Raw genomic sequence first — 25,496 nt, 5'->3', positions numbered from 1 at the left:
TAAACACACATACACAGTCTTTTAATGTTAATCCAATGATGGCAGAAAAATTAAAATATACAAAGATTCCCAGGATAATGCTTATAAAATATTGCCATGTTTATGAAGATCCAAAATCAGCTCAAGATGAAATGCTTACTGTAGAATCCAAGGTCAGAGATAAGGAAATTCTTTTCTGGTTAGTTGTTTTCCCCTACTTACTTTCTTCTTGGGTTTTTTTTCCCCCCCTGTTGTCCATATTAAGTTTCCTGTGTCTTAAAGGCCAGCCAGGATGGAAAGTGACCCGGTCAAGTGTCCCTTATGAAGGAGGTCAAACTACTAATTCCCAAATGTATCAGTGCTGCTACATTGGAGGAAATCACTGAAAAGGAAGGGAAAACCATGGTGCACCTTTGCCCCCACTGGACTTGCAGTGCCAGGCAAAGGGTCCTAATTCCTTCCACAGCTGAAATGTTAGCTTGGCTCTTTTGGGGAAAAATACTTTCCTTGCAAGGGAGACCGTCATTGGTGAGAGCCAGCGCCTGGCCCATGGCAGACTTAAAAGACAGGAATGTGGTAGTGGCGGTCATTCTCTGTCAACAGAGAGATCTCTGGCCACTCCCGGAGGGGCTCCTCGGGGTAGCAGACCGCAAAGTCTCTGGAGTTAAACTTGAAGAGTCGAAACACTTTTATCTTCACTTCAAGGGAATATCCAAGTATAAACATATCAATCTGAGGATGAGATGAAAGAGAGGTCAGCAATATAAATGTTAGAATTCCTGTCTCCCACCACCAGGAGTCAGGGATGAAGGGGGTGGAGTGGAAGGGAGGTCAAGGGGTGGGGTGTTTGGCCGCTTATGAAATGATCTACTTGTTTACAGACCCACCCATAAGCGCTTGAGTGGGCAGAGACTTAGGGACAAATGTCCATTGTATGGAAGGGGATGTCTCTCTCCTGTGATGAAATCATAGGAAAAAAAACCTGTTGGGGGGGGGGGATTAATGAAAAGAAAGGAATGTTCACAATTACTTTGTTTACTGATTGCTTTGTGTATGTGCCAGTACTGGGGCTTGAACTCAGAGCCTGGGCACTATCCCTTAGCTTTTTCACTCAATGCTGGCACTTTACTACTTGTGCCACAGCTCCACTTCTAGAAGCTTCTAGCTTGTAGTTAACTGGAGAAAAGACTCAAAGACCAGGCTTGCTTTGAACCTGGATCCTCAGATCTTAGCCTTGAGTAGCTAAGATTACAGGCATGAGCCACCAACACCTGCCTCACTTTAACATTATTTTTTAACAAGTTTGTGTAAAACTGTGTCCATTTTCTAGGAAGCAAAATAAAAACAAAACAAAACAAAACACAGAAACCCTTTTCCAAGGGAGTAAAGCATTTCCTATGCTTAATTTTTTTTGTAATTTCTATTTATCTGTATTAAGTAACCAAAGGCTTTCAGGAAGTTATACTGCTCTCAAAGTCCACTTTCTCCCAGGTAACCTGTACGTGGGAAAACCTGTTGCCCCGATGGTAACTCAGAAGCTTTCCAGATCTGGTGCCTTGGGCAGGGGGTCTATAGACCCCCAAGACAAGCGGCATGTAGCAGTGGGATTTGTTACTTCTTCTCCTCATTTGGGGCCAGTAATACCAGCCAGCCACTGTACAGGTGGCTTTATCCCGGCTGTATGTGACCCCCGAAGGTCCACATGTTCACAAACTGCCCAGATGACTACCCTTCATCAAACACGGGGAGACTGTGCAACCCTACTTACCTGCTCTAATCCACAAGTGTCTCCTACAGAATTCAGGTGATTCATCATGAAGCTCAAAGGATCTGTGGATGTCTCCCTGGAAAATAGGAGTCTGAAGAGGCTGGGAATGATCTTGTTCGTTTTCATCTGCTCGTAGACTTCAGTCACGTGATATAGCATGATGAACTTCAAGGCTTCATAAAGCTTAGACTCCAACATGGAGTCAGAAAAAAGGATATTGCACTTCAATCCTCGCTTGTGATAATCTTTAATCCCACTAAATTCAGTCCACTAAAAGGATGCAAAAGTAAAGTTGAGCAGAGTGACATAGCATTGTGCAACTAGTTTTCTGATCTATTTTCCAAGTCTACGTTAACATCAGTTAGTTGTACAAAAGGGTTTCATTTTGACACATCCATACAATGTCCCTTGATCAGACTCATTTTCTCAGTCACTGTCCCTCATCCCCTCCCCCTTCCCAAACCAAGTCAAGGCGTTTCAGTGGTCTCTGTTCATACAGGTAACATGAAGTAATTGAGTCCTTCCCTACTCTGTTCACCATCCCCTTTCTATCGTACCCATACCACACGCAGGGACTGTCTTCCATTCCTGTCATTCACTTTTTTAGTGTATGCACTTCCATGCATTTCACCATGGTGTTTCACACTTGCATTACAGCACTTTAATCACACTGACCCCTTGTCTACTCATATTGTCCGCATCGCCACTACCCCTATTATTCAGCTTTCAGTGAGTTTCATTTTGTGATCTTTACTCATTTCTGTAGTGTATTTAGATACTGTTCATCCTCTAATTCTCTCACCCTCCTCAAACAGTTCCCATTCTAGTAAAATAAGCCAAAAACTAATAGAGTAGAGTTTTATTATTTTCTCTGTTAGTACGGATTCTCTAACCCTAAGTATACTACAATGGTCCCGCTTTTGCTCCCCCCCCCCAACTCATATTGAGTGTCTAACCGCAGGCCTTTGGACAGTCACTTGTAGACAGAGTGGGAGTGGTGACCTTACAAGAAGAAGCAGAACCAGGTGCCAATGCTCACGCTGTAACCCCAGCTACTCAGAAGGCTGAGATCTGAGGATCGTGGTTTGAAGCCAGCCCAGGCAGGAGAGTCCATGAGACTCTTATCTCCAATTAATCACAGAACAAGCTGGAAGTGGTACTGTGGTTCAAGTGGTAGAGTGCTAATGCTAGGCTTGAGCAAAAGGAGCTCAGGGACAGTACAGCGGCCCAGAGTCAAGCCCTAGGACTTCAAAAATAAAAAGGGGAAACAGAGTGGTTACTAAATTCCCTCTGCCATGCGAGGACACAGCATGAAGACACCTGCCTGTAAACCAGGAAGAAAGTCCTTCCCATGTCCTACCCTACGGTACCCTGAGCTCAGATTTCCACTCCCCAGAACAGGGCCGAATAAACATTTGTTGTTTAAGCCATTCAGTTTATGGCATGTTGTTATAGCACCCTGAGCCATACTAAACACACACATACACATATTACTCCTCTAACAAACTAGGTTAAATGAAATGTTTTTCGCAAAAGCATCACCTATTACATAAGACACCAAGAGAGTCAGTATTCTCTCTACAAGTGCTTACGACAGTTGGATTATTAAAAGATATTCCAGGAAATAAGGTAGTATTCCTTATCGCTCACCCTATACCCAAGACATAGTTCAAAGTGCTCCTTTTGTATTAACTCACTGAATCCTCCCTAACAATAACCACCCAGGGTATATAGTGCTCATATTTCTCTTTTACAGAGCAGAAAACGATGGCTCAGAAAAGTGAAGGCATTTCCCAAGGCGAGCCTGCTAGTATGCTCAGAGATTCACACTGAAATTTATGACATTAAAAAAGGCAGGAAGAACTTAGAGTTCAATTGTATTGTTGCCATCTCCAAGTTCCTCATTCCAGATGCATCTTTCAGAGTATTTTGTCTGAAACTGGCCACACTTTTGCAAGAAAAAACAAACATACGTGATTGGTTGGGTTTCCAGGCCAGTCCTTTGAAGCCCCTAATTATCATGCAGAACACTGCTGCTCTCAGTCAGTGCTTGACCGGAGAAAGAAGAACAAGGAGATGACACCATCAGCTGCTGGAAGAAGGATTTCTGCTTACACTTCTTACTGGCCTACCTTTGGGATATATGCTTTTACAGTCTGAGTCTTTTTGCTTTTCCCCTCAAGCTCACCTGTGTTTTCAATAATTCCACACATTTACGTAATTTTCCATACACATTTGAACCAGTATACTTCTCAGGACCAAAACTGTATTGCTGGATCCAATTACAGCCTTGGGAAAACAGCAGTTTTTCAGGAAGCTTGAAAAGGAAGTACAGTGAACATTGGTTAATATTTCCACGTTTTTTGTATACAGTTTGGAGTGTGTCACAGCTAACAATCTTATCTCACTTTGCAATCTTCTGTTACAATGACTGTCACAACAGTACATACAAAGCATATCTTTTCTGGGTGCTGTGGCACATGCCTATAATTCCAGCCTCTGAGGCAGGATGACCCGGGTCTCGGGGCCTGCCTGGGCTATATACTGAGACCTTGTCTAAAACAAAAACAAGGACACATATAGTCACCTTATTTTTCAATTTGTGGATAAAGTGATTTTTATTTTTTTTGGGTCTAGACGTGGGGCCTGAACTCTGGGCCTGGGCACTGTTCCTTAGCTTTTCAGCTCAAGGCTAGCGCTCTACCACTTGAGCCACATCGCCACTTCTGGCTTTTTTCTTTTCTGCTTATGTGGTGCTGAGGAATCGAACCCAGGGCCTCATGCATGCAAGGTAAGCGCTCTACCTCTGAGCCATCTTCCCAGCCCCTAAAGTGATTTTTAAATGACATTCTTCATTACTTTATAAGTGACAAAAATAATACAGGGCTATATCCACAAAGTAATCTTTTTTGTATAAAATCCTACATTTTCTGATACAGTCCATTGCCAGCCACGTGTAGGCGAATGTTAGAGACATGGAGCATACCGGGTAACAGGATTGGATAGTGACATACTCTGGTTCCAACCTGCTGTCACTCACCAGCCAAGAGGTGACACAGCTGGCATGGATTATCCCTCCTTACCATTCCCCTTCATCTTAAATTCACCACAATGCTGGTAAGTTTACAGAGCTCTTGTCAGGATTTTCTCATTAAGTAAGAATTCAATTTTGGTATACCTAAGAATCTAAGCCATCGCTGGTCTCTAGCACATTTTTACACATATATTTTATTCTTTAACCTCAGCAGCTTGCAGCAGAGCTGACATATCATATAGACAACAAATATTTTCTAGATAAAACAAAATTCATAGAAGTTTAAATTTTAAACACGTTAAGGAAAGAGAACACATTACACACACGTATGCAAACAATACTGTTTCCTCAGTTCCCCATCCTCAATGAGACATACTGCATTCGAAGTGAAAGTTCAATTGCTCATCAAAAATGTGCTGCAGTAAACTTATGAAAATAATTTTAAAAAGATGTCACAGAAAATAGCTGCAAATAGCATATCTGGCAAAATACTTGTATTCAGAATATATAAAGAACTCTTCAAAACTCAATGGTAACAAAATTAACGGTGTAGTCATTGTATTTGATGTACATTATGTAAAAACTGAACTGTGTTACTTGAAGGTAGGGATGGGAAAGGGAGAGATGATGGAGGGGATGGAAGAGGTGACACTGATGCAGATATATTCTATTCATGACCTGACTGATGGAATTAGAACCTCTTTGCACAACTACTCAATAAGAAAATTAAAAATAAGTAAAATAAAATGACATAGTATTTACAACAAAGTTTAAGAAAATAAAATAGGACTTAGGGTATGGTTCAAGTGGTAAAATAGGTACCGTGTAAGCCCAAATCCCTGAGTTCAAACTCCAGTGCCACCAAAAAACAACATAAAAAGAATAAAACAAACACTTTCCAAGAAGATAACACAGATTGCAACTAAGCACATGGAAAGTAATCAACATGACTACTCATTAGAGAATGCAAACTCAATACCAACGTGAACATATTAGAATGGCTTTAACACACACACACACACACACACACACACACACACACACACACACACACACACACACACACACACACACACACACACACACACACACACACACACACACAACCAAAAACAAAAAACAAAAACAAAAAACCAACTCTGCCAGGCACCAGTGGCTCACACTTGTAATCCTAGCTACTCAAAGGCTGAGATCTGAGGATCACAGTTCAAAGGCAGTCCAAGCTAGAAAGTCTGTGAGACTCTCATCTTCTATTACCTACCAAAAGAGTCAGAAGGGAACTGTAGCTCAAGTGGCAGAATGCTAGACTTGAGCACATAAAAAGCTCAAGGACAGTGTCCAGGCCCTGAGTTCAAGCCCCAGAACTGGCTCCAAAAAAGAAAAAAAACTAACAAAATTAACTGCTATTGAGAAGGTTGAGCACTTGAAAATCTTACACAGTGCTGGCCAAATGCAAAATGACCATATCACTTTAAAAATCAATTTGGTAGTTTCTTACAAAGTTAAATACTACACCTGCCATAGCACCAGGCTATCTAACTCCTAGGTATTGATACAAAAAATGTAAACTAATATTCACACAAAAATCTTGTATAAGAGTATTTATGATGACCTTACTTATAGTTGCCCAACATTGGATACAATCCACGAGTCCTTCATCTGGTGAATGAATAGTTAGTTACATTTATTAAGTAATATCACACCAAACAAAATGAGAAGAATTAACACGTTCATAGCACAACATGAATGTGCCACAAATACACTTCACCAAGAGAAACAAGACCGACTCATTAGACTAGATACTGGATGATTCAATGTATATGACGTTTGGAAAAGGCAAAACTATAGAGACAGAAAACGGATGCAGGGGTTTCCAGGGAGGTCTAAACCAACCGGTAACATTCAAGAGCATGTGGGAGGGTAGTGATGCACTGTATGTACATACATATGCATGTATGTAGTATGCATGTATCACCCCCCCTCTTCCACCAGGACAAAGGCTTGAACTGATGACATCATGCTCTGGTTTGGCTTGCATGCTCACAGCTGGTGCTCTACCACTTGAGCCATAATTTTAGTCCAACGTTTTGCTGGTTAAGTGGAGATAGAATGTTGCAAACTTTCCTTCCTGGGCTATATTCAAGCTATGACTCTCCAGGTCTTAGCTTCCTGAGAAGCTAGGGTTGAAGACATGAGCAACTGGTACCTGGCCACTACATGTATTTATGAAAACTTATTTATGGTGTAGACCACCATACTCACAAAGGACAGATGCTCCTCAAGGAAAGACAGGAGTATTAAAAATGAATGAATAAGACAGGCACTGGTGGCTCACCACCTAGCAACTCAAGAAGCTGAGGTCAGAGGATCACGGATTGAAGCCAGCCTGGGCAGGAAAGTCCATGAGATTCTTATCTCTAATTAACTACTTAAAACATCTGGACGTGTTTAACTGTAGCTCAAGTGGTAGAGTGCTAGTCTTGAGTACAAAGGGCTAGCACTCAGGTCCTGAGTTCAAAGCCCTAGGACTCTCTCTCTCTCTCTCTCTCTCTCTCTCTCTCTCTCTCTCCCTCTAAATATCTTTCTGTCTCTCTCTGTCTCTGTCTCTGTCTCTCTCTCTCACACACACACACACACACACACACACACAGAACAACAATAACAACAACAAAAACCTAATGAATGAAACTGACTTTGACTATCTTTCTGAAATGGTTATTTGCAAACTGAAGAGACACAGAGGACTAGATTAAATGACTTCTCTGTTCCTTCCCGCTCACGGTCCTCTGAAGGACAAAGAAGACCAGGAGCCTGGGAGTTGAGGGTGTCACCAGGAACATCCCGGGGTCCCAGGGTGAAGACATACCTTAACAATGTCCTTCTCCTTCATCCAGGAGGGAAAAGAGAGGCCCTGGCTGAAGATCTGAAACAACACGGACCGCAGGGCGTCGTAGTTGTCTCTCTTCACCTGCCGAATGCATTTGATGTGGTGTCGCCAAAACAGCTCCTCGTAAGCCTGTAAAGAAGTCTTCATTCATTCCATTGCACAAGAGACTGAAATTAATTCAGTGATTGCACTGGGAAGGCTCATTTTCAGTGAGGTATTAAATAAAGCGGGCAACTGTGCCGACTGCTGCCTGTAATCCTCAAGGGACCCTTGTGTGCCAGGAACTGTTTCAGATGATAAATCCTGGAAGGCCAGAGCAGGTCACTGAGGCTGATCAGGAATACAATCTGTACGGTTTTGCTCTTGTTGCTTTTATTGTTCTGTTTTTCAAATTCATTTTTTATTACCTTTAAGTAGTTAAACCAAGAGGACACTTTTAAGACCATAATGAAGATTTATTTTCCTTTTTCCCACTCTCCCTTCTTCTCTTCCTTCTTTTCTTCCTTGTTTCCTTCCTTCCTTCCTTCCTTCCTTGCTTCGTGTGTGTGTGTGTGGTGTGTGTATGCTGGCACTATGGGTTTCAAGCCATTGCTCAACTGGCACTCTACCACTTCAGCCACACCACCAGTCCAGCATTTTACTGGTTAACTGGAGATAGATTCTCATGAACTTATCTGCCCAGGCTGGCTTTGAACCATGATCCTCTGATCTCAGCCTCCTGAGTAGCCAGGAGGCTGAGCCACTGGCTCCTAGCTGGGAGTCCTTAAAGGGTCCTCCGCAGGGGGCCCCCCCATGTTTGTGTTTTTCTAGTGACAAGATGGGGGAGCGTTGCCAGGAACAATTACTAAAATTAGTTCAATGGAAAAATCCTAAAACCTGTCAAAATATTTATGCTCAGGGAACTGATCCTTTCAAGGAGGAGTCTCCACTACACTGCGGGTGCTCTGTAGGCCAGGAGAGGCAGAAACCCATACAATGCTGGAGTTTTCTGAAATGACAGACCTGATCCATATGCAAAGGCACAGGTCAAAGGTCGGGGGCCTAGTCTCAGTGGCTCTTGAATGGGAACCACAGGTGTCACTTGTACCCTATTTAGTCCTGGTGAGTCTCTGGCTGTAGCACAGCAGAATGCAATGTCTCTGGAGTTTGCTGTCTAGGTGTTCCACCGTCTAGCTCTGCAGACAGCCCACCTTGCGCATCAGCGTGGCCCGGGGGTCGTCTCCCTTCCACTCTCGGGCACAATAACTGAGTAAATCAACTTCCGCCTCCACGCTGAGGTTTCCTGGACAAAACAAAATAGAAAGGCAGTTAGCTTTCTCTTTCTCCTCTCTGTGAGCCTTCTCCACACCTTATAAGCAAGGAAATAAATGGATGGAAATACCTACTTTTGAATTTTCTCTGCAGATATCCAATCCACCTGAAAGATAAAAGGGACAATATCAAAACGAGGCTGGGTACCACGAGGGTATTTTTGAAATTGACGACGGAAACCAACTTACCATTTCAGCCAGTGCCCCAAACATAAATGCAGCTGTCTGAAGTAGCAGAGGGCGGCCGTCAGGAAAGCCGCGGCCAGCATCACGGAGCCCCGCAACACTCTCCAGCCACTTTCAAGAGCTTGGTTTGTAACGAGTGTCCAGGAATGTATTTGGTCATTTCCTGCAAAAAAAAAAAAAGAAAAAGAACCATATCACAACTATACAAACCTGCTTTTACTTGTGCTTATGTGTTTGTGTGTGTGTGTGTGTGTGTGTGTGTGTGTGTGTGGTTGAAAATAGATATAACCCCTATAAAATATATAATATTATATATATATATATATATATATATATACAAACATGCATTGGAATATTTGGCTACAAAATGTCTATCATTAATCTACAAACATATTTTTAAAGGATACAAAGTATTTAAATACTTAAAGTTCAATTCAGAAATCAAATAAATATCCAGTTCTCCCACAATTAGTGTCATGAGTAAGAACATATTATATATGACACAAATTTTTTTTAAAGAATAATGTAAGCTGGGTGCCATTGGCTCACGCTTATAATCCTAGCTACTCAGGAGGCTGAGATCTGAGGATTGCAGTTCAAAGAAAGCCTGGGCAGAAAAGTCCTTGTGAGACTCTTCTCTCCAATAAGCCACTCAGAAAAAGCCAGAAGTGGCACTGTGGCTCAAGTGGTAGAGTGCTAGCCTTGAGCACAAAGAGGCTAGGGACAGAGCCCAGGCCCTGAGTTCAAGCCCCAGGACTGGGGAAAAAGAAAAAAGAAAAGAATAATGTAGCCAGGCACTAGTGGCTTGCACCCGAGATCCTAGTTACTCAGGAGGCTGAGGTCTGAGGACCACACTTCAAAGCTGGTCCTGGCAAAACAAAAAGTCCATGAGACTCTTATCTCCAATTAATCACACACACACACACACACACACACACACACACACACACACGCACGCACGCACGCACGCACGCGCGCAGAGCCAAAAGCAGAGCTGTGATTCAAGTGGTAGAGTATTAGCCTTGAGCTGAAAAAGCTCGGGGACGGCACCCAGGCCTTTGTATAAGCACAGGCCCATAAAAAAAAAAAAAAAAAAAAAAAGGAGGAAGAGTTGGAGGAGGAGGAAGAAGAGGAGGAGGAAGAGGAGGAGGAGGAAGAGGAAGAGCTGGTGCTGGTGCTGGTGGTAGTGGCACATAGCGTACAGGCTCCAGAATTCCCTGACTATACCAAGCTTTGTGAATGTGGCAACCTAATCCTTTTCATCCCCAATTTTCTTGACTTGAAGGTGTAAATACAAAGCCTACTGTAGACAAGTGGAATGACATTTTTTAAGCACCTGTACAGTGCCTGACGCACTCAATCGGTGCTGAAGCCACATACGACTCCACGATGCAGTTCAGCACAGGTGCCTGGCAGACAATTAAACCAAGTAGCCATTAGGATCCAGTTTTGCCCACTGCTGTGTGGCTGAGTCATACGGTTGTAATCTACGGCATAACTTTAGTGACCTGGAACAAGTGGTTTGGAACGGTGGGAACACAGACATCACTGCCATAAAATGGACCATGTAAAAGAAGAGACATGAGATGGGTCTAGATACTCTCCTTGTAATACACACTGTGAACCCTGATTGAACAAGAGAGAAAAAGTAATGATGTACTTGCAAACTGCCACTGGGTTCAGGGGATTCCTCCAAACCTTCTGTTTGAGCATGCCCAGCTACAAATAACAAAGAGAAATTTTTAGCAGTGGCCAGTGCTTGAGGGCTTGTGGCAAAATAACTTCCTCCACAGCAGATCATTTGGTAAAATGTAGTGATCTATTATTTTGCTTTTTTTTTTTTTTGGTCGGTTGTGGGGCTTGAACTCTGGGCCTGGGCGCTGGCCCTCAGCTCTTCAGCTCAAGGCGAGTGCTCTACCGCTTGAGCCACAGCACCACTTCCAGTTTTCTAGTGGTTTATTGATGAAAAGAGTCTCATGGAGTTTCCTGCTGGGGCTGGCTTTCAACCGTGATCCTCAGATCTCAGCCTCCTGAATAGCTAGGATTATAGGCGTGAGCCACCAGCACCTGGCTTTTGCTTTTTTTTTTTTTTTAACTGAGTACTTAACATGCATTTTTCACTCAGTAAAGAATTTACTTGAGAGGCTGGGAAGGTGGCTCAGTGGTAGAGCGCTTGCCTTGCATGCATGAGGAATTCCTCAGCACCACATAAGCAAAAAACAAAAAAAAAAAATCTGGAAGTGGCGCTGTGGCTCAAGTGGTAGAGCGCTAGCCTTGAGCTGAAGAGCTGAGGGACAGTGCCCAGGCCCAGAGTTCAGGCCCACGACCGGACCTCCCCCCCCCAAAATTACTTGAAACTAAAAAAATATTACTAGCAAATTAAAAGTTTGTGTCTAGTTACTAACGAGGGCATTTTTCAAGCAAGTGTTTACATGTTTCAACAGTTCATGAGTTATTTAAATCATCATAGCACTGCCACCTATAAATGTAGTCACACTTCTTATGTCCAAAAATTAAAAGCTATATTTCCTACAGATTGATTTATTTATTATTTATTTGCTATGTGTATTGGTATTAGGGCTTGAACTCAGGGCCTGGGCGCTATCTCTTAGCTTTTTAACTCAAAATTGGAGCTCTCCCACTTGAGCCACAACTCCCCTTCTGGCTTTTTGATGGTGGAGATGTGAGTCTTCACAGACTTTCCTACCCAGGCTGGCTTCAAATTTCCTTGATGATGGAGAGAGAGGGAAAAGGCTCCCCCTCCAAGTTTGTGGCATGAAAAGAACACAAGGGAGTGTAGCAGGGCAAGCTTTGGCAAAGGGTGTCTAGGAAGTGTGCAGAGCAAGCCAGGGCTGAAAACACTGTCTAGAATGAAGGACCTGATCCTTGTGGCAGGACCTGCATCCTTGTGTCAGGAGACACGAAAACGGAAACTCCCTTGTCCTCCTTTTGCACTAAACTGCTTGAGTGGTGGCTAAAATGAATCTACAATACAGTACAATTCACTGTTATGCTTTCTAGTACAACAGGATTATACTATTAACTATGTATTATGCATTACCGCCCCCCTCCCCAAACACCAGTGAGATCCTAGACCTCACCCTCAGAAGAAATAAAACTTCAGTAGTTCAGGTGCTGTTCAGGAATTACTCTAGGTCCTCCTAAAACCAACCAAGCAACTATCTGACACTGTGTCTGATCTGTGATCACGCCAACTAAATATGACAGACGAGAACTACTGTAACTACTACTGCTTTTTTGTGGTCAAAATTCTTTGGGCTCCATCCTCCACCCCATTCTCTACTGCATTTCAAAGCTGAAATAATTTAAACAGGCAAAAAAAATGCTACCAAACCCTGAAAACAAAACCAAAAGTCACTGAAGAGCAGGAAACTAAGTGGTAACACAGACAACAGATCGTCCTGGCATAGACAGCACAGTCTTTCTGAGGAAAATTCAGCAGTTCACCTCTGAAACTTGCAGTGCTGTTTCTGGGTCCACGATGGTGAATTCTTTGTTCTTTACATACCCAGGGGCTACAAATCTTCTTCAACCTCAACTACTCCCTCTGTCCCAATCTGATCCATGGCTCAGCACGGTCCTATCTCCCTGCACACGATATAGACAACACATCCAACACAATGACTTTCTCCTAACAAGGGGAGGGTCTCAGAGGCCGCTGAATGGGCCAAGTAGCGATCATCAAACTGAGCTGGAAGGATGGAAAAGGCAACTGAGTTTACACGTCCCAGGTATCAGACAGAGAAACAGACTTTCAGTAAAAATTTCCTTAAAAAAAAAAGCTGAAGTTAAAAACAAATAAGCAACAGCTGTTTCTGCCTGCTTTGCGTCCATATTCTGGCTAGAAGTCAACACTATCTTAATTACTCTTTTAAATGGTGAGGTCAAAAAAACTAACTTTCGTATTTTAGGTATTAATTCTGCTCAATGAAGCAAGGACAGCCCTTTCACTTAGGAAGATATTAAAGCCAGCAACAAGATCATTATCGCTGAGGAAGAGAATCACCAAGTGGAAAGTTTTTATCTTGAAAGTCATGAGCAATAAGACATTTACCCGTAGCCTGTCACATGAGCCTACTTAAGCTGTTAGCACAACCCCACAGATGGGGCATGTCTCACCCGGGACTCCCGAACACATCCATAACATAACAGGAAATTGCTCTCTGCCTAACAGAGAGAGGATCGGGTACGTGTGCTTTTCATAATGTCCTTAAGTCAGAGTTGTCTTCATTTTACTGGGTACATCCTGTAGGCGTGTTAAAAGCAAGTCAGCATTGTAAAAGGTAATCTTAATGTTCTAATTGCATTTGTGATTTTAAAGGCCCACCGACAATAAATCCAGAAAAGCTATGGGTGGGATATGCTCTGTGGAAAGGCAAGTTGTCACTATTCCTCCATGAAATCACAGAATTCCACATTCCAGGCACAAAACCATTTTATCCAACCATGTAAAAACAAATAACTTAAAAAATGAGCCCAAAGCTTGTGTCTTCCTGCTGCCATTTTCTAGCTCAGGATCTGGGACAAACCTCAGGCTTGAGTACCCTAAAGAACTGCCCACTGGCTAACACATGGAGCTAAAAAGAAGATCAGAACAGTAACTAAAAAGCACGATCCACACCAGGTGCTGGGAGCTCACGCCTTGTTGCCACACTCAGTAGGTTGCGATCTGAAGACTGAAATTCCAGGCCAGCCCAGGCAGACCAATGTGACAGACTTAACTCCAATCAACCCACAAAAACAACTGGTACCCAAAGGAGGAGGCAAGACTTAAAGAGAGACTACTCTGAAGAGGAAATAAGAATGGCCAATAGACACATGAAGAAATGCTCAACCTCCCTAGCCATAAAAGAAATGCAAATCAAGACAACATTGAGATTCCACCTCACCCCCGTTAGAATGGCTAGAATCAAGAAATCTAGTAACAACAGATGCTGGAGGGGATGTGGCCAAAAGAGAACCCTACTAAATTGTTGGTGGGAGTATAAACTTGTTCAACCAGTTTGGAAAGCAGTAGGGAGGTTCCTCAAAAGGCTCCACATAGAGCTCCCCTATGACCCAGCAATCCCACTTTTGGGCACATACCCAAAGGATCACAAACAAGGTCATACCAAAGCTACCAGCACAACCATGTTGTCACAGCATTATTTACCATAGCTAAGATATGGAACCAACCCAGATGACCCTCAGTAGATGAATGGATCACGAAAATGTGATATATATATATAGATATATAGATATATCTATATATATATATGAATTCTATGCCTCCATCAGAAAGAATGACATTGCCTCATTTTTTAGGAAATGGAAAGACTTGGAAAAAATTATATTAAATGAAGTAAGCCAGGCCCAAAAAAACAAAGGTCCCATGGTTTCCCTGTTTGCAATGACTAGTACATGTCTAGGACAAACTGAGGTCAAAGGCTATGTACATAAGACCACATGAGATAATGTTAAGCAAAATGTACCCCAAAACAGGGACACAAGTGGTTTTTTTCTTTCTTGCTAGTGTTTTTAATGTACTTACAATGCACTATGTGATTCTTTTGTTTCTTTGTATGTTCTTCCCCCACAGTATAACCCGTTTTTCACTGGATTTGATGCCAGTGTTCTGCAGCGTGTATATACATTTTTGTAATTTGGGAAGGGGAAGGGAATGGGGATGCAGGCTGACCCATTGTGACAAGGAGATGCACAGGACACTACGTTGAAAATGAACTTTACAATGTCGGGGGGTGGGGGGCGGGGGGAGTTGGGGAGGTGAGGAGGGAAGTGATGGTAGGGGGAGAACCAAGGAGGGGAGTAACAATGCTCATTACTCTACTCATGTACTTGTAACCCCTCTGTACAACATTTTATTTAAAAAAAAAAACAGCAACAACTGGTAGTGGAGGTGTGGCTGAAATGTACAACGCCTACCATGAGCTGCAAAGACTGGGTGTTGGGCTGGGAATTTAAGCCTCAGGACTGGCACAGAAGTAAATATTTAAAAACAAACAGAAAAACTAAGAGCACTATCCAAATGTACACTATACCTGTCATGGACCCTTCTCCCTTTTACAGGAGTTTGTTTTGTGCTTGAACTCAGAACCAAAAACTTGTTTTTTTTCCTGAAACCTGGCACTTTGGCACTTGATCAACACACCCACTTCAGGCTTTTTGCCAGTTAGTCAAAGATAAGAGTCTCAAGGACTTTTCTGCCCAGGCTGGATTAGAACTGCAATCCTCCTATCTCATCTCAGCCTCCTGAGTAGCTAGGATTGTAGATGTGAGCCACCAGCACCCAGTTATGAGAGTCCATTTTCTTTTGCAGAATATTTCTTCCTTTTTCTCTTTTCCTTCCTTGCTTCTTCCCTCCCTCCTTTGGGTAGTGCTAAGGCTCAAACACAGGGCCCTATGCACTCTAGACAAATGTCTTACCACTACATTACATGTCCATTCCTTCAGAGCATTTCTCTTCATAGGTCAATATTTATCCTAACCCTAAAAACACAGGTCAGGCTGTATCTAGAACTGATGCCACCACGGAACTCTCCTAGCAGTGGTTCACTGATGGACCTTCCTCATGGAATGGAGCCCGCTGAGTCAGCATCAAGGAGAAAGAAATGAGAATCTGACCACAACCAGGTGAAGAAAGCTTCCAAAGTGAAGCTGAGCTGAGGACTGTGAATGAGGAGCTCACCAGGCTAGAAAAGTGAGCAGACTGGGACAGCGGACCAAGGCCCATGACTTAAGATGCTGACATTTCGCCTCAGAGTCCAGAAAGGCCCCGAAGGGTTTTAAGGAAGAAGCTGCTGCCGTGATCAGATTGGTGACCACACCCGAATCGTTACTGGCTAGGGTTATGAAGAACTAGGCTGAATCTTGTTTCATAGGTTTGACAACCTTTTCCATTTTTCACAGAATGGCAGGCTGTTGAGTGAGACACACATGGGAATCATCTTGGAGGTCTGATTCTACCCAGCCCGAGGCTCAGCCCTTGTCTTCATGCAGGCCTGGTCCTGCTTCCTCTGAAGCTAACGCTGAGACATCTTTCTTTAACTCTATAAAGAAAAGAGTTAGACCGGAAGGCAAGGCACGGGCACGGGCTCAGCTCTGGTGAGGCAGAGTTGGGACAGACAAGAACACATAAAGAGGAAGAGGCACGCGGCAAACAGGAAACCAGAGAGAGAACACCGAATTCAATTCAGGGTAGATCTAGTCATCTGATGAGCTGTCACAAATATGCTTCATTTCTGAGATGAACCAACCGACACCAGAGGGGAGGAGGAGTCTGCAGCTGAACCACACTCGGACTGAAGGCCAGTGTCCTCCAAACCAACTGCGTAATTCCTCTTCCAAGAATGAGGATGACTAATTATCATTCACAAATGACAAATTCTGAACTTGCTGTTTCCATCATTTCCACTCAGCATCCTTTCTTCTAGGCGAGATATCTCTAACCCTCCTGTGAGGTGTTTATTTTGGGGGGGGGGAGGAGGGAGGTTCCCCTCATGTCCTAAACTGTGTCCATGTTTCCTTGTCCATGTCCAGGACAGGACTGGACAAGGGTCACCTTCCTTCTAGATCAGGGGACAGGTTCCTCAGGTTCCATCAGCCATGTGGTCTCTGCCCCACTCACTGGAACTCGGCCTTACAGTGGAGATGCAGCCAAGACAGCAGACCACAGGGCTATGTCGCAATAAAGCTTTATTTATGGACAATGGAATATTTGCATTTTATTTTCATGTTAGAAAAATGTATTCTTCTTTGGTCAGTCGTAGGTCATAGGCCATAAAAAAACAAAGGGCAATTTAGCCCATGAGCTATGACTCGCCAAACACACAGCTACAAACTAGCTCATGTTCCACCTGCTGTCCACATAAAGCCTTTGGACCTGGCTGGGGTTTCAACCTCTTCTGAAGACAGAGGCTCTTCCTGGAGGTCAGGCACGGCCATCCTCCTCAGTCTCTCTTATTTCATTCCTCCCCAAGGCTGAGCAACAGTAGGACTGGAAGATTTACGAGGCCATCCTGGGCTTACCTGCTCGGCCTGTGCCTCTCCTCCCTCTCTCTGTCCCTTTCCCTGTCTCCTTTTCCTCTCAGGATCTGGGCCTGCTTCCTCCTAAGGAAGGAGGAGGCCCACGCTTGACTTCAATATGGCAAGGAAGCCCACAGAGCCTCAACTAAGATGCACGACCTTCCACACGGGCAAGGAAGCCCAGGGTGTGTAGCTCCCGTGGCTGCAGGCCCAGGCAGAGCCTGGTATCATGTGAGGCGACTGGGCAGGCCTTTCACATGAGACGCCTATGTGACCTCACGCACGCGCTCACGGAGGGACCTACCCTGCGCAAGCCACTCTCCACTTTCTCCCCAGCGGTAGCAATTTTCCCATTAATCAGAATCATTTGGGCACAGTTGCTAATGGTTACCATTTCTAATTGGCTTCCCCAATTGTTTTCCACTCTAGTGAGAACAGATTGATATCTTTAAAAAAAAATATGGATTGTGTCACCTCCTATTTAAAAAAATCTTTCCATGGCTTTTCTTATTGATAGGAAAGATTCCTATCCTGGCAACCACTGACTGGGCTGGAAAGGCCCCTAACCAAGGGGTAGGAAAACTAAAGAAAGGCACACCATGATCATTCAGACCCCCCTAGCCAGAAGCCCCTACCCTGGTTCATCTGTCACCAAGAATGTTGGCGCCCATCACTACTCTCAGCCAAGCCCCACACTGTCACCCCCAGCCCCTCCCTGGGAGCAGCGGGGAAGCTGAGGCTCGCCTGAGCCCCTCTAACTTTACACAGTCCTAAAGATGGGAGTGACTTCAGACACAAACTCATCAAACCTGACAGTGCATCAGCCCCTCTAAATCTACAGGAACGGGGTATCACCATCACCCTAGGCCTTCTCAGAAGCAGATTTGGGGAATGGGGGAATCCTGAATTCTGAGATGTGAGAATCCACCAAAGCCCCATCTGTGTCATGTCGAGATCCCTGGGTGACCTGCAGTAACGCAGTAACACTGTGGCGGCGCAGAGCCTCCTCCGTGGCCCCTGTGAATTTTGTGATGCACTGAGCCGGACTCAGGAGATTTCAATGTGTGTTGAGAAACTGCCACAGAGCAAGGGCTTCCCCAATCCCTGGTTTCTTCTGTTATCACAAATACATATCTCATCACATGCTGATTCACGTCCAAGGTCAGGATTAGCAGAAGTCAAGGCAGATAAAGTAAAATCTCATGGGTCAAGGGCTCTAACCGGTCCAGTGTGGTTTCTGTGTTGGGTCCCCTCCGTGGGGCTGCTTTACCTAGTGGATTGCCGGCTTTCCTATAGAAGGGCGCTAAACCCATCTAAAAGCAGGGCTTTGCAGATATTAATAATGAAGAAGGAATCTGTGCCGTCACTTGGCCTCTGGCTTGCCTGGGACTCCCCCTCCCACACTCGGGGCCCTGCCTGTGTTCCATCCAGGCGACCGAGGAAGGTGAGCCAGCAGCCCCGCCTTCGGGTCTGTCCTAAGTCCTCCTCTTGCTCTGCCTTCCGTGCCTGCTACAGCGTCCGCTGCCGCGGCCTAGGCCGTGCTCTGCCTGGGCTCTCCCTGGGTCTGGAACATTTTTCCTTCCACTTGTGGCCTAGGTCATCGGATTCCATTCTTCTGTTCTCAACGTGAAGCATCTTTCGTCTGACCCTGTCCCAAGCCTAGGCTAGACAAATCTGTTTTTCTTCCTCGGAACTGAAGGATTGCCCCCACATCCCCCTTCACCCCCCCCCTGCCCCTAGCACTTGTTCCAGTTTATACAGTTGTCTTTATGTTTGACTGGTGCCTGACCAAGAACAGGAACTGTGTCTGTGTCTGTTTTCTCCCCACCTTCCCCATACCTAGGCACAGGGGAGACAGCTAAGAACTACTCGCTGTGCAAAAGCAATGCATCTATCTGTGTAGCTGGCTGGCCCAGGGTCCGCTCCCTCCTCTTTCCACTGCTAGAACCTCGAGCCACAGCAGGGCACGGGCGACTCAGAGCAAAGGACCACTTCATCCTCCGTGGGTGCTGACTATGGCACACGAAGTTGGAACGGGCCCCTTTGAAGAAGGCTCCTTTTGGTCACCAGGGGTGACTTCCTCACTTCCCTTCCTCCCTGATGGCTGGAATGTCAGATGGAGTAGGCGCCAGCAGCCATCTTCAACCAGAAAGTGACTGTGGCCAGGGGAGCCACATACAGTGGAGAAATGACACAGAAGTGGCCTGCCACACCGGGTGGCACAGGACCTGTCCCTGGAGAGCTACCTCCAGCTTCAGACACACAAACCATTCACTTACTCGCTCATCTGGGCCTGTCCTGCGACTCCACCACACGTAACCCCTCGGCTTTAATGTGCCCTTCCAGATTTTAGCATGCGTGCCAGAGACAGCTGCCAGCTAGTGTTTTCTCTTCCCTTAATTACACATTAAACACAAAGCAGGAAGTGAGAATGCGAAGCGCTCATCTGGTGGGACACAGCTCAAGGTAGGGGCAGGCAGGCGTAGGGAACTCTGAGCCTGGTCCTAGAGAGCTGAGCATGCCGGACCTCAGCTTCCTCCCCTGTGAACACACCAGGACACCAGGCCCTTAACCACCTCTTCCCTCCCTTCTCCAAAGCCTCTGTTTCACTGTGGATCAGCGCTGGGTGGGAGGGACAGTCCCACCAGGGCACAGAGATGGCAGGCATCATGGCTACTTGTGAGATAAGGAGGCTCACCTAATCTCAAAGCATGTCACACAAGCAGCACATGGGCTGGGGCATAGCTCCAGCGGTAGAGTGCTTGCCTCACATGTACAAGGCCCTGGGTTCAATACCCAGCACCACCAGAAAAATAACAATCCCAGAGCAACAACATCCTATGAATACACAAGAAGACACACACCTTCTTGACAAATGTCAGCAGAATTCCAACTCTTCGAATCTGTTCAATCAGTTGTGCGGAAAGCACAGTTCTGGAAAGAACCTTTTCCAGAAAGACTTCACAATGGCATGAGAAAGAGATCGGATGGAGGAAACAGAGCAGGAAGAACCAGTCCACACGTGACAAGTTCCAAAACCGGAATGAACGAGTGAATGAATGTGGTGTGGCATATATGGGAGAATGTACCAGAATATGAAACCATGAAGGACAAGTATGAGCTATAAAACTCTTCTATCATGATAACCATTAGTCTAAGATTGAGTTGAAAAGAATATATATATATATATATATATATATATATATATATATATATTTAAGTGCAAAGGAATATGGCATGAATAAAACTGATCAAGCAAACTCTCCTGGGTAAAGCAATTTTTATCCGTTTCAGAGAAAGGCAATGACATGGCCAAGTCCTGCCATTCGTCAGGTAGGAGACTAAGGAAGGTGACCTATATACTAATAAATCCATTTGCTATGCTTCCACTTCACTTTCAGTGGCCAACCTACTCCTCAGAGGCAAACGCAACTTCAAGTTCATTTTGTAGATGCCAAGTCAAATGACACGCAGCTTGTCACTGACAATGATGCCACCCAGCACTTGGTTTGAGATGGAGGCCAAAGCCACACCACCCAGCCAGCAGCACGCAGAGTCCCTTAACTTCACACGGAACACAGACAAGTGCAGGCCTTTCTGTCAGAGTAAGGAATATGCCCTGCAACGTGCTGGATATTTATCTGCGACCTATGGATAGAGTCGGTCGTTACCAGGCAAGAAAGCATTTAGTTCATGCCTCTTAAACTTGGGTGACTAAACGCCATAGGAGCCTTCTATGAGCAGGCACAGGGACCAAACACAACTTGTTCAACACTCATGGGTCATTTGGGAACTGGTTCATCCCCACTGATTGCACCCACGCCTAAGTTGATGGACAGCTCTCTGCCCCGAGATGGACAAGAGAGGGTTGCAAACTTCTTTTTAACAACTTAGTTTCAATGTGACACTTCCCTGGACACACTGACTTCCACTGACATTACCACTCCCTCTGCAAGAGCAACCCTGACCACCACTGAAAACCAACAGCCCCTCAAGTGGAGGTTAAGCTAATGCGGTATTGTGAATCACTGTGTCTACTCATTGCACACAGACTCCCTGCCACAGCCGATGGTCGAGTCAATCACAGAGGACTGAGTGTGAAATTCTCAATTTAGAAACTGGTCAAGCACGTGCTAGTTTCTAGGATCCTTATTTCCTAGGATTCCCAGCACCAGTACTAACAGACAGCAGTCCTGCATCTCTCAGAGATCCTGTACCACTCTCCTAACCTGAGCCCGACTCTTCAAGCTCAAGTAAGACACCACACTGGCACACTGGCAACCTGGAGCTGTGCTCTTCTGAGCATAGCGACCCCCGCCAGCACCCCCCGTCTCTGAGCAGCTGCTTCAGAACAGTGGCCCTGCAGCTGCTCGTCCTAGAATGAGCTCCCCAATCCCCATCATTCCCACGTGACGGGTCAGTAGCTGTCCCTGTTTGCCTTCTCTCCCCATAAACCCAGAAGTGCTTACCAGCTAAACTTGCCTGCCTGCCTAGCGCCCACCTGTAATCACCCCCGGGAACATATCCAAGGCTGCGTAGGGAGGTGCAGAACATCTGCCTCATAGCCAGAGCGCTTGTCACGAAGGGCTTCGGAACAGCAGAGCCCCAGGGTCCTGGGAAACACCCGGCCATTGGCAGAAGGTCTAGGTGGGAGGTGTGCACCCTCGTTCAGGTGTGTGCATCACTCAGCTGCTTACGATGGGGATAAATGTGCACTCTAGAATAAGGCAAGGACAATAAAACCCATAGCAACGGCTGGCACTTGATGCTTGCTATGGGGCATGAGCCACCAGAACTATACGTGGAGTAAGTGTGCCATGAAGACATGAAATGGATTGAAAAACAGCTGTCGCTGTCACATTTAAATCTTCGATTTAGCATTAGGACCTTTCCCTACCTGCAGTCTCACCTAGATGAGCAATATTAAAATTAAAAGAAGGAATCAGAGCTTCTCAGCCTCTCTGGATGTAGCTGCACTGGGGGACGGGGAGGACTGACTGGGCAGCGGGTGCCCGTGCCCTGCTCCTCAGTCCACAGGCGCCATGGAGGAGGTGCTCCTCAGACATGGTAGAAAACACGCACATTGTTAAACAGGACAGCGTGGACAGAACCTCAAGGCCTGAACCACTCAAGGGAGCAAGGAGCCTGCGGGGGAAGGTAGGGCATACATCTCTTCTCAAAACAGGGATCCTGCCGGGCGCCCGTGGCTCACGGCTGCTCACAAAGCTGAGACCAGAATTTCGAGGTTTAAAGCCAGCCCAGGCAGGCAAAGTCCAGAGACTCGAGTTTATTTAACCAGCAAAAAGCCAGAAGTGAAGGTATAGCTCTAGTGACAAGGAGCCAGCTTGAGTAGAACTCAAGTGAGGTCCCAAGTTCAAGCCCCAGGAGTCACAGAGAAACAAAAGAAAAATCATACCAGGAGTTTGCCAAAGGGGTTGAGAACTGTGAGCTTCGCGTGAAGTCCCCTGGACTTTCCCTTTGCTCCCCAGTAACCAATGGCGTCTTCTCCGAAGCTTGGTCTTTGCTCTTCCAGGAGCAGAATTCTAATTCTGGCGATGTCTTTCTAGTAGTGGTGTGTAAAGATGCCTAGTTCATGGTTCTTGGTATTAAAACACTTTCAACAAGAAATAGTTAAAAAAAAATAGCTACCAAAATAACGTTTCTCCATCCCTGAAGGGTCTGCTTCTCCAGTTTTGTCCTTTTGTTTTTTTTTTGTCTGTGCTACTTGTGATTACTTGCTGTTATCTTAAAAGCACATCTAAGTCTCTTATCAAAAGTGAGATAGCAGGGCCATTAATTTGTAACTAGTGCCAGTCCTGGGTCTTGAATTCAGGGCCTGGATTCTATCCCTGAGCATTTTTGCTCAAAGCTAGTGCTTTACCACTTGAACCACAGCTCTACTTTCTGGCTTTTTTACTGGAGATGTGTCACAGGCCTTTCTGTCTGGGCTGACTTTGGACAACAATCCTCAGATCTGTCTCTTGAGTAGCTAGGATGACAGGTGTGAGCCACAGGCACCTGACTGGACCACTGACTTTTTAAAAGCTGTTTTGTTTCACTGGGGGTAGGGGAGGGCAAATATAACTAGCAAAGAAGAGAAACTATGGTCATAAGTCCTCACGTATTTGGTTTGGGAAGAAATGTTTCTTTGAATCACAATCCATTCTGTTGCCCATCAACTGCAGACCTAAGACAGGCTAGAGCAGTGGAAAGAATTCTCTCCCTAGGCTGACAGTTCTGACACACCTTGCACTTGATGCAGAGAAAGGAACCATTCTTGGGCAGTACGTAAAGCCGAGTAAGCAGTTCCTGCCTCTAGGCAGGCTCTTTCCAGCAGCGCCCCTACCTGTACTTCCAACTTTCCTTTCTCTGCCAGACTCAGGCAGGGAGAAGGCGAGAACGGAACATAATAAAAAGTTAATGTGAATACACCCACGGGAAAAATGTGGCTAATTCTTTAATAACCCAAGGTGCAGAAAGGTTAAATAAAAAATTTATTCTCCAAACTTTTCAGAGAGGGAGGGAAGTCGATCACAGAGAGCTAGGCCTGGAGGGGCCTTGTGATCCGCTGACCCGACCCCCTCGATTTTATGCCTGACAACTGAGGGGTGCGCAAAGGGATGTGTGTCCAGCACCCGTGGGCACCATGATGTGCAGACATGTCCTCCCTCCCAGAACTGCATCGCAGCTCGTAAGCATCCTTAGCTGAACTCCCGCAGCGCCCGCAACAGGCACGACGCTCCTTGGCCGCAAGTGGGCTCGAACTCCTGGCACCACCGCCAAAGAAAACAGACGGAGCTGCCATCCATCAGCAGAGAAGCAGATGGGGAGGGGGGAGGGAGGATGGGGACAGAGGAGGGCCGACCCCTGCCACCACATGCCTCCCCACCACACACATACCTCCCCACACATACCCCCCCACACATATACCACCACATATACCACACACATACACACATACCTCCCCACACATACCCTCCCACACATATACCACCACATATACCACACACATACACACATACCTCCCCACACATACCCCCCCACACATATACCACCACATATACCACACACATACACACATACACCACCACACATATACCACCATGTATATACCACACATACACCACCATATACCACAACATACACCATACATACACCACCACACACATACCCCCCACATATACCACCACACATATACCACACATATACCACACAATACACCACCACACAATACACCACCACGCATATACCACACACACATATACCACACACAAATATACCACCACACATATACCACACAATACACCACCATGCATATACCACACACACATACCACCACACACACACCACCACACATATACCACCACATATACCCCCCACCACACATATACCACCACATATACCACACATATACCACACAAACATATACCCACACACACACATACCCCACCACACACACACAGCACACACACACACACACACACACACACACACACACACACACCACGCACGCCCCACACGCACGCCCCACACCGGGGGTCTCTGGAGGAGGGGCAGCTGCGGAGCTGAGCGGGAGGCACGGGCCCACCGTGACTCGGTGACTCGGGTTCTCCAAGTTTCCTCCGGGCCGGGCCAGCCTGGCCGCCCGCCGGCCCCTCCTCCCAGCCCGCCCCGTCCCGCCACCGAGGTCCCGCGGGTCCCCGCGCCCCTGGCTGCGCCCGCACCGCCCGCCCCTGGGCCCCGCGGGTCCTCCGCCCGCGCCCGAGCGGACGCCCGGCGCCTGCAGGTGAGACGCAGCCCCGGCCCGCAGCCCCCGGCCGCTCCCGCTCCCGCCCCCCCGGAGGCCCCGCCCGTACCCCATTCCCGTCCGCTCCCCCCTTCCCGTCCCCGCCGTCCCCGACCCCGTCGGCCCGGCGCCCACCTGCGGCGGGGACGCGCAGCCGCTCTCGCGCCCGCGGGGGGCTCCTCGGCACCGCCATGCGGGCCGCGCGCCGCGGACACGCGCGCAGCCTCGGCCCGGGGTCCGTCCTGCGTGCGCGGGCCGCCGCCGGCGCCCGGCTCGCTTCCAGGCGGCCGGAGAGGGAGGCAGGGGGCGGAGACAGCCGTCCGCGCTCCCGCCCACGGCTCCGACGGATGCGCCAAGCGGCCAATCAGAAGCGGGGCGGGGGGCGGAGGAGGGCGGAGCCTCCGTGCGTGCCGTCGGGGCTGCGGGCTGCGGGCGGGGGGGAGCGCGGGGGCGCCGAGAGTTGGACCACGCGTCGGCCGGCGGCGCGGGGCGTCTGCGCCGTG

The 25,496-nt window shown here is 46.5% G+C and overlaps 1 protein-coding gene across 1 annotated transcript; it reads right to left on the bottom strand.

The window, feature by feature from the left end:
* Nucleotides 1-25,280, bottom strand: Otulinl (OTU deubiquitinase with linear linkage specificity like). The gene is made up of 8 exons (XM_070042200.1): nucleotides 25,129-25,280; nucleotides 9,168-9,327; nucleotides 9,054-9,085; nucleotides 8,859-8,950; nucleotides 7,648-7,797; nucleotides 3,936-4,064; nucleotides 1,748-2,017; nucleotides 1-711 (listed from the first exon to the last, which is right to left on the bottom strand). The coding sequence occupies exons 1-8, from the start codon at nucleotides 25,184-25,186 to the stop codon at nucleotides 538-540; spliced, it is 1,065 nt and encodes a 354-aa protein (XP_069898301.1). The 5' UTR covers nucleotides 25,187-25,280; the 3' UTR covers nucleotides 1-537.
* Nucleotides 25,281-25,496: the final 216 nt, after the last annotated feature.

This window comes from Dipodomys merriami, unplaced genomic scaffold (genome assembly GCF_024711535.1).
Source record: "Dipodomys merriami isolate MVZ:Mamm:240054 unplaced genomic scaffold, mDipMer1.0.p SCAF_32, whole genome shotgun sequence".
In the NCBI taxonomy this organism is placed as follows: domain Eukaryota; kingdom Metazoa; phylum Chordata; class Mammalia; order Rodentia; family Heteromyidae; genus Dipodomys; species Dipodomys merriami.
This window is presented reverse-complemented; position numbering and strand designations above follow the sequence as displayed.

Bases quoted from the DNA above. Each gene is read 5' to 3' on its own strand.
- Otulinl (XM_070042200.1), bottom strand. From the start codon at position 25,186: ATGGCGGTGCCGAGGAGCCCCCCGCGGGCGCGAGAGCGGCTGCGCGTC. The intron at 4,065-7,647 runs GTATGTCTTCAC...TTCCTTTTCAAG, and splicing joins AGGAGAAGGACATTGTTAAG to CTTCCTGAAAAACTGCTGTT. The intron at 712-1,747 runs GTAAGTAGGGTT...TCTCATCCTCAG, and splicing joins ACACTTGTGGATTAGAGCAG to ATTGATATGTTTATACTTGG.